At 45.3% G+C, this 9,844-nt stretch overlaps 1 protein-coding gene across 3 annotated transcripts in view; it reads left to right on the top strand.

Annotated features, from left to right (window-relative positions):
* Nucleotides 1-7,136: 7,136 nt before the first annotated feature.
* Nucleotides 7,137-9,844, top strand: part of FN1 (fibronectin 1) — a 55,835-nt gene continuing 53,127 nt past the window's right edge. For all 3 annotated transcript variants that reach the window (XM_068407276.1, XM_068407275.1, XM_068407277.1), the window contains exons 1-3: nucleotides 7,137-7,366; nucleotides 7,736-7,864; nucleotides 9,367-9,504. In XM_068407276.1, the coding sequence (XP_068263377.1) occupies nucleotides 7,204-7,366; nucleotides 7,736-7,864; nucleotides 9,367-9,504 (430 nt within the window). In that variant the 5' untranslated portion in view covers nucleotides 7,137-7,203. The remainder of the gene's footprint in view (nucleotides 7,367-7,735; nucleotides 7,865-9,366; nucleotides 9,505-9,844) is intronic.

The following is a 9,844-nucleotide window of genomic DNA, read 5'->3' as shown; positions in this document are numbered from 1 at the left end:
TATAGAAACTCCTTTGGTGTGACTGTATCAATATATATGGCAGTAAGAATTATGCAAAATGGCCCATGAAAACCATGTATATTTATTGTTACTACAATAATTCATCATCTCGAGAATAAGGAACACTGCAAACTCTGTAAATACTATCAAAAAGGTAAAAGAAGCAAGTGATGACTGTTGGAAAGCATCAGCTCCAAATCTGTATGATTTCATGGATAGGTAGTTCAGTACAGACTGAAAAGTCGAACTCCAAGCCAGTCCAAGCTGCAAAGCAACCCCAAAACCAGAACAAGGACTATAATCAAAAAACATAGGCAGACTACTATCAGTTTTGAGTGCCACAAAAAGAAAAGGTCTAGATCACTATAATCAACATTTGAAAGTAAGGAATTAACTCAAAGGATTAATGACAGAGCAGAAATTTTCTGAGTCAGTTTAGAAAGTCTTTTGCCATGAGGTCCAGCTTTCAACCAAAAATTAATCAAAGCACATCTAGATTTTAACATAAAGCCATACCAGTAACAGTTAAGCAGTGAGACATAGGACTGAGGTAGCTCCATTTGTCAGCCTGACTCTACAGTTAGAGGTTTCCAGTGAAAGGGACTTGTGAGGAAAAAAATCTTACCAATACCTATGCCTACATAGGACCAAAACTCCCCCACAAGCAAAGCTCCCTAGGTAAGAATCATACCTATAAGAGGCCCTGACTTCAGATTAATTATGAGTTGACTGACACAGAATGAAACTCCATCCTGCTTTACTAAAATTTCTTTCTAGAAGCTCATTTTCCACAAAGGGTTTAAATAAGTCAGAAACAGCCCTTATGCCTTATTCTGGGCCTCTCTCTGGGCTGGATTCCCACCTACAGAAGAGAAATAGTTGGGAAAGTCCCACAGGAGAAGTGACACTATTGCTGGGCCACAGAAACAACCAAGTTAAAATAAATACACCAGAAACCAAGGAACATCTTGCTGTTCAGGAGACCTGGACTACCAGGAAGGAGAGGATGGAGAGCAAGGAAAAGAAAGAGAGAACAAAGGCAGGGAGAAGACTCAAGCTCTTCCCCAGAAGCTGGAAAGTATAAAAGGCAGCCAACAAGAACTTCTGGGCAGGGCTGAAAAACAAGTGAAAGTGAGAGCTTCTCTCATCTCTGAAAGTGTGGCCAAAAAATCAGGTTACCAACAGTAAAAGAAAGAGGGGGGAAAAAAGCAAACCCTTCAAAATTGGCAGCAAAGAACTATCCACACTCCTTGGCTCCATGTAAGGCTGGGTGGAAGGGGTAAGAAGGAAACAGGACAAATTGCAGCTTGGAGCCAAAATATTTTCTTTCTGGGTGCTCCTGGCTCAGTTCAGCCCTTTGTGACTCTCAATTTCAACCCGTTACCCACTCCCCCATAATCATCATCATAAATAGCTGTTTGCTTGCTCAGTGTATTCAACTTCCTCGCAGCAAGCCAAGCTCAACCCAGCACTAGCATTTATTTCTGGATTTTGACCAGGCCTGCCTAAAACCAAACAAGACTCGGTGTGATTTGCCATATTCACTGGGATAGAATAAAAGCAATTGCACTCAAACACCAGGGTTTGTGGCCAAGTTCACCTCATGTTGCTGGTGGTTATATCACTGTTATTTAACTTTGCTTTAGTACTTTTAAGATGGCTGCGGAAAAAGCGAGGGTTTCAATTCTGTTTCTGGCCTTTGAGGGGGATGCAAGTTATGCTAACAACATGGGCATAACTAACTGTTGTCCTTCCATCAAAAGAAAAAAACCTCCTATTACTCAAAAGTCAAATTGTTGTTAGAAACTCGTAATGACTAAATAAAAACAGCCACTGGAATTAGGAGACTTCCCCCATCACCACCACTGGGTGGGATTTTGATCAAAACACAAAAATTAAAAAGAAAATAACCGTCATAAGAAACTGTGCTTTTCCAGCTGTCATAACTTTTTTCCTGCCTTTGTCCATACTTAATGTGTACAGGTTTGCACATGCTTTCAGGCATTGCGAATACTCCCCTGTTAATTGTGGAGGGGGGTCCTGGCTCCTGATGGGTGATCTGCCACCCCTGTGCTCAGCAATGTAAACCCCCATGCTACCCAGGCTCCTCGCAGCAATCCTCTCTAGCGCATTTTGTCCTTGTAGCCCCGTTTCAGGGCGCCATTTCAGGACCTTTTGGAGCTCTCTCATCTTTGCTTCAGGGAGAAGCTGCAGGAGTACTGGGCCATGAGCTGGAGGAAAAGCAGGCTTGCCCATTCCCTGCAGTGGTCCTTGGGGGCTGCTTAACCTCTGAAAGGAGGAAAATAAGTGGCACAAGCAGCCAGTTAGAGGAGGATTTCCTCTGAGCAGGGCAGGCATCTACTGGGGAGATGCAACATGCCTCGTTAAGACAAAATAGTTCCAACTCTGCCTAAGTTAACAACTTTCAAGAGCTGGCAACACCATGCTTGGTGTCCCAAGCGAGGTTCTACAGCCCCGTTCAATGGTGCTCATGACACATCCCGAAATGCTGATTCAGACTTCCAGAGCTGCCCTGACAAGTTCCCAGAAGCGCTGCAGAACTTCCTCGGCAGGGCATCAGGCTGGGATTTCCAAAGGATTTAGGGCAACATGAACAGGATTCGAGCACCTGTGAAAATTTCTGCCAAACATCTCCAAATGTGATGAAGAACATGTTTTAAGCTCTTTCAAGCTAGTATTGCCCTTCCAAAAGCTTCTCCTGTGAACAAGGGTCTGTCCCATGCTACTTGTCTGCCAATTCACATTGCCATGGGTCTCATGAGAGTTCTTATTTTTCTTGAAGTTTTGGCATCAGGAAGCATATCAGAATCTCAGTTTCCATTCTTAAATCACTTTGCACATGATGTGAACACCTCCTTAAAGAATCAGGAAAATAAACAAACAAACAAACAAACAAACAACCTGTAACCCCCAAAAGAACCCCTCTACCTGGAAAAGAATGAAAATCTATCCCCCACTGCCCTCCAAAGCTGTTCCCCTGATTTTGCAGGGTGTGACTGATGACTGTTTAATGCCTGGGGCTGATAATACTGCAGAGACAACTGCAAAACAAGACCTATGGCTATGAACTTCTCATCACTGGCAAACTACAACAGTTTGGGTAGACCAAACTAAATAACATAATCCCCGGACTGCTAGAGAAAGGAAATGCGCTTTTCTGCGTTGATGACATTGAACATTTCGTTAGGAAAGACTGGGAGGAGTGAGAAGAGAAAGGAATTTCCATTGAGAGTGCCAAAGATCTAATTAATGCCCTGTTAGGGAGCATCTATACATGATGAGATTCATTCCTACACTGAGAGCCAGCATAAAGTTACGTACTGCTGAAGTTGCAGTTAACCGGCAGAAGGAATGAATTTCATTTAAAGAGTGATGTTCCAGATTCCTGGACAAGACAGTTAGGAGTGAATGAAGCACTGTGCAGTAGAGCCTCAGCAGCCTTGAAATGAATTTTGCTGTGACCTAACAGAAACCACAGACTTGAAATTGTGATGATTCAGAAACTTTCAGCTCGCAACAGGAGTTCTTGCAAAATATTTGGGAACTGCAGGAAGCATTTAATGGTCTCCCTATGTCAAGGAGAGGAATCCTGACCTCTTGTCTCTATGGTTCTTGTTCCTATGAGTGACAATTTTAGAAGGAGATGATTAAGCCCATGTAGCCTTTCTTCTAAGGTTGCTAAAAGAATAACAAGTGACCTGGCTTGGTCCTTTCTGTACTGATTCATCTTCCCTCTTTACTACTGGAATTTGCAGGAGAATGGTTACAGGGACAGATCGTGTTCCCAGTCATATGTGTAGTCCCCCACAAGTGTGGGCAGTAAAGGAAATCAAGTCAACCCAGTGGAGAGGTTTATCTGCAGAGAAATACAATGGAGCAACAAAAGTCAGAAGAACCTTATAAGGGCATGTGCCTTTTCTACCCAAGAGCTGAAAAGTTAGGATTTCAGTAGGAAAAAATTTTAAGAAGACCAAGAACATGAATCAGAATATCCATGGCTAAAGCAGAGGTTTAGGACATTCTTAATCCTTATTCAGATGTAAAAACCATGGAAGGGTGGTTATAAATTCAAACTGATCTCATCCTAAGAAAGACTTCAGGTGAATCTTCATTTCCTGTTAGCTCGAGGGACGAACCGACAGCAGGACAGACAAAGGAGTTACATCCATTTCCCAAAATAAGTAAGAGACATCTCAGAAACTCTAACGGCATGCAATATAATAATTGCAACATGTTTGTGTCATAATTACTGTCAGAGATTCCTTTAGAAGTGAAACAAGGCTGTTTCAATTGTGTTGAAATATGACTCGTAAGATTATTTTTGGCTGCTAATAAATGATGGCTATGCAAGAAACTAATTTGAGCATCGTTGGAAATTATCGTTTTGGTTTGTGTGCTTACAGTAATGTTTTCTTAAACAAGAGCCTTACATTTGTCCCTGTATTTGTGTAACTAATGCTGTGGAAAGCACTAGACACAGCCATTCACTTGCTAACACTGTATTTCTCATTAAATTTTCAGACTAAATTCAGTTTTCAGTTTTGTATAAATACTCATACTGCCCTTGAAGACCTAAGTGCAATGCAAAATTACATGAACTGGACTTAAAGCAGACATAAATGAGGTCAATGTTGATTATTTAACCTTCATGGGGAGTATATCCAGTATATGAACCTTTCAAATGACATTTTAAAACAGTCACTAAAAGCAGCATTCTGGAAATCAGGCTCACTAAAAGCAGTGGCATGGAAATGGATCTAAAAGTCTTATTTCTTGGGAGCAGGGACTCTTCTCCTCTAATGCCTGCAGAGAGCTGGTAGGTACTATGTACCTAGACCTACAGAGGTTATAAACTCCCTGGAGCACTCTTTGGCTATGTTTGCAGAACATCTAGGACCCACGGGCTCTTGCTCGACAGTGAAGGCTGCTGGTTGCTTCCTCATGTTTGCTTATTCCACCACAGCCTGTTCCTCATGGATTACCTGTACTTAGCTCTTACATTTTAAGCAGGTTTCCCCTAGCAATTTTTATTTATCATAATCCTCGTGCACTTGAAGACTCCTCATTACCCTTTCCTTTTCCACATCAATTGAGATAACTGAGCAGCTTGTAGCAGCAGCAGGACCTGTTCACACACTCACTGGAAGGGTATGCAGAAGCAGTGTTACACTGCATACTGTGCAAAAGAAATTGAAAATTTGACCAAGACCTATACACAGTAACTGGGAAAATGACCTAAAATTGCCTCCTCATTGCACATATGTTTTTCCTAGAAGGAAAACTCTTTATTCCACTGATTTCCACTCAGTAATGCTTCCTTTGGAGCAGGCTAGCTGAAGTACGTCCCAGTTATAAACAGCCATACAGCATCATTTTCTGACTATGTGCTTTTCACCTTGCTTTTATCAGAGAATTCCAGACATGTTGTAAGCTGGAATTTGAGGATGACACTTCGTATCTCAGGTCTCAGAAACGCGAGAACACTTTCTGAAAGCAGGTTCTCGTTTTAAGAAACCAGATATTTGCTAGTTTATGATGATGTGTCCTGCTTCAAAAGCTAATGCTCTCCTTTGCTATGGCCACCTTAGTTCTGTGATTATTTTAAGGGCCAACATGTGTGTTCAGTGACTCAAAAAAAATGCAGTGCAGTAGATCTAAAAATAAAAATTAGGAAAGATGGGAATTGGCTCACCACAGCTCACCTCAACTGCTAGGTCAGGTTTCAATTTCCAGTAAGTTTTCAGCAGGGAAGCTTGTGTTAATGTATCCGTGGGCATTGCTCATACAGAGGAATAAAAGTATATTTGAAAACAGGTACCTGACATCACAGCTACGTGCTTTCCTGGAACAAAGCATGTGCTGGATCTGTGCACTGCCTACTGAGTGAGTCTTCATCCCAAGTGAGATATTACTGTTTGCATTTCAGTAAAGATAATACAATTGGTTTGCAGTAAGCGGAACTAGAGCTTGGTGCTCAACTTCCTGAAGAACTCTTATGGAGACCTGTGGATGTTCAGGTTAAGATGTCTGGAAACACTGTAGACTACTTCACACTCACGTTTGTCTGAAGAGTTGCTTTAATAGATCAGGAACCACAGCAGACGTTTAGATTAATAATCCCTTTGCCAAGACAGAGTACGCATGAGAGGCATGAAAATGGTTAGCGACTTGACATTCCCATACAATCTGAACTTGAGTGCTGGTCCAGGCACTGTACCAGAATGGGGCACGCTATGCTTTGCTCACTAGCAGCTTCCTGCTTGAGAGGCACAATTACAGTGCATGCTTTCTGCTTTGCAGTATTCCTCAAACTAGGGAAAAGAGACCCGCCCCAAAGCAGCAGAGATGGCTATGGGAAGAAGACAGGGCAAAGAGGATGACAAAATTTGTATATGGCCTGGTTACGTTAGATCATCATGCTGAAAATCCTGTGTACTTAAAAGGAGTTCAAAGCCTAGCATTTCTTTTTTTCACTTTTCTTTTGTTCTCAGAATTGATTTTGGACAGCAAGAAATAAAGTCAGAGAAAGAGGCTATTAAATTTACTTTGAATGGAATGTAACCGCATCATTTTTTCCAAGTGAGGTGTGAAAAATTTTAACTTTGAGTCATCACCAGTAGATAAAACATCACTTCGGGTTTCCTATTTCTAACCTGTACACATATGTTACGCCTCACCTTCTCCACCACACAGAACATTATTTCTCCTGAATGGAGCGGGATCAGCTTACAGGCAGCATTGCTCAAAGGAAAAAAGTTTTTCTCTCCCCCAAAAAAGCCATTTTGTTAAGCCAAATGTTCCACAAAATGGCACGGCCGCCTTCCAGCCCACTCTCCTTGCGGGGACGGCCCTCTCACCCCGGCCGGGCTCCCCGCGCTGCCCACCGCGGGCAGCCCCCGCCCCGCTCGCCTCGGCCCTTTGTGGCTCGGCGGGGCGGTGGCGGCCCCCGCCCGGCCCCCGGCGGCACCGAGGCCAATGGGCGCCGGGGCGGCGGCGGCCGCCCCCTCCCCGCGCCGCCCGCCCTATATAGCGTCCGGGCAGCACCGGTGTCCCGTCCGTCGGGCTGCCTGCGAGCGGCCGTGCCGTGCCGTGCCGTGCCGTGCCGTGCCGTGCCGTGCCGTGCCGTGCCGTGCCGTGCCGTGCCGTGCCGTGCCGTGCCGTGCCGTGCCGTGCCGTGCCAGGATGGGGGGCCGTACCGTGTGGCGGCTGGCGCTTCTCGCCCTCTGCCTGGGGGCTGCAGCGGCGGGGGGTGGCGGCGGTGGCGGACAGCGCCGCGGAGGCGGCAAGAGCCGGCGGCAGGCGCAGACCACCTCGGTCCCCCAGGGCACCCCCGCGCAAGGCAAGCGTGAGTACCGCGCCGGGATGGGGTCCCGCGGGCAGGGCAAGGGCATGGGGGGGGGCTCGGCCCGGCCCCTCCGCAGTGCTGACGGGACGCGAGCATCGCCCCGAGCCCCCGGAGCGCCCGCCCCCGCTGGGTGACCCCGGGGTGGGGGGGACCACGGGGACCCCCGGGCTCCGCAGCTGGGCCCTTTGCTGTCCCTGGGGCTCGGCGGCACCCGCACACGTGCGAGGCTGCGGGCCGGCGGCCGGTGCCCGCTGCAGGGGCAGTTCGCCTGCGCCGTGCCCGTCTCTCCCTGCCTCTGCCGTCGGTAACTCCGAACTTTTCTTTCTTTTCCCCCTCTGCTTCCTCCCTCCTCCTCCTCTCCCGCCCCAGAAACCTGTTTTGACAATGGAAGATACTATCAGATAAACCAGCAGTGGGAGCGCATTTACCTGGGGAACACGCTGGTCTGTACCTGCTACGGTGGAAGCAGAGGGTTTAACTGCGAAAGCAAGCCCGAACGTAAGTCGGTGGTCTTTTTTTTTTTTTTTTTTTTTTTTTTTTTTTGTCTGCATCAGGACCACAGCATGGCTTTTGATGCCGAGTAAGCTAAGCCTTGTACTGAGTTGTAACTGGCAGACTGGGTTTTCAGCTGAAGTTTGGTTCTTAGGGTCAATAATGGACCTACACTCAATTACATTGAAGATCTGGCTTGGGATTTTAAGAAATGGTTTTCATTAGCGGTGGGCCTGCCACCAGAACCCTGAGCCAAACATCGCTCATCTCTCTGGAGGATTGGATCTAAACATTAATTTTGGAGCCAACCTCTTCTTTATAATGAACTGACTGACTCCTGGACTCGCCCGGGGAAGTTCAAATCTGGAGTCACTTCGCAGCTCTGGCTCTTGTGCTGTTTGATTGCTTCATCCCAAACTTTTCATAGCTGTGCAGTGTCGTCAGCTTGTTTAAAAATATTTCAACTTACAGCTTTCCACAGCCCCCCAGCCGTGCTGTGAGCTTTCTATAATTGAGTGTAAAATGAGATTGTTTAGTCTTCTGCAGAAAAAGTTTAGGTAACAGAACTTTAAATGCAATGTCTGCTGGAAGATGCATTTTTCTGGGATACAAAGTAGTTTAGGTAATCAGATGTGATCTATCTGTGTTTATTGGTCTGAAGCCTCTGGTTTGCCATAACTCCTTTATGTTGCTCTGGAGATATAAGAGAGAAAAACTGGTTCCTGGCTGATAGTGTTCATGTGAGACAAATGGGAGCGTCCCAGCAATCTGTTTTGCAAGGCTTGTGTGCTGCCTGCCTCACAACTAGAGTACTTTAAGGAGTACTTAGTCCCCTTACTCCTCTATAAAAGGGGGTTTAATCTAGCTTTCCTTCCCCTGCAACGATTCCCAAGTTTTACAGTTCTGAAGTCCAGTAGCAAGTTTCCCTTCCAGCACAGTTAACTTTTATCTGTCCAGTAGTGAAATGAAGAAGGTTGTTCTGTTACTGATCTCAAGTCCAGTGACAGCACTGACAGAACCATTCTGTAATCACTTACTCATGCACCAGTGTGAACAATTTACAAGTAGTGCTGTTGACTTCGGTGGGACTGCTGCAGAATTTGGGATTAATATACTCAATTTTTTTTGCCAGGTCAGAATAAGGAGGATTAGCATGACAAAGCACACAGCTTCTAGGGGATGTTTGCTCCCTCCTGTCTTCTATACTGTTGCACTTCAAACAGCTGGGATTGATCCTCTCAGGGCATACCTGCCCACATGCCATGCTGAACTTTTGGCTCCCTGGGGGGAAAGCTGAGATTACTCAGCATTATGGGGACCTTGAGGGGGTGAATTTCACCCAACTTCTCTGCTGTTCCATCCCAGGAAGAAAGAGGAGACTGATAGTTTTTTTTATTCCCCAGATAAAAAAGAGCATCTGTGTGAGGAGGCAAGGAATGTGTGTTTTTGTTGACTGTACGTGTTACTGGCATGGTTACATGAAGTTGTTTTTTTTTCTCCCCTCATAGCTGAAGAGACTTGCTTTGACAAATACACTGGGTCCACTTATCGAGTAGGGGAGACTTATGAGCGCCCCAAGGACTCCATGATCTGGGACTGTACTTGCATTGGAGCTGGACGTGGGAGAATCAGCTGCACCATTGCCAGTATGTAACTAAGAGCCTATTACTAGAGCTATTGTTCCTTAGTGTCATATTTTCCAGAACAACTTACACAATATTCCCAATGCCCATTAGCTAGAGTTTGGGGGGGGTTAATCCAAAGCCTTTTAAAATCTTGGAATTGAAAGTCCTTGCCCCATGTACATACATTTGCACAACCAAATTAATCTTATTTAAGAGGTAAAGTGCTATGTGTAAACACACAGGCCAAAAATTACTGTTAGTGTCCAGCCATACAGGTTAGTACATTTACTATATACAAGAGTGTGTTACATCTTCACAGGCACATTTATGGAAGTAGTTTTCTGACTGGAAAAAAGAGTGA

The sequence above is a fragment of the Nyctibius grandis genome, chromosome 9, assembly GCF_013368605.1.
Source record: "Nyctibius grandis isolate bNycGra1 chromosome 9, bNycGra1.pri, whole genome shotgun sequence".
NCBI lineage: Eukaryota > Metazoa > Chordata > Aves > Nyctibiiformes > Nyctibiidae > Nyctibius > Nyctibius grandis.
Note: the sequence above shows the minus strand (reverse complement) of the source record. Positions and strands in the feature narration are given on the sequence as shown.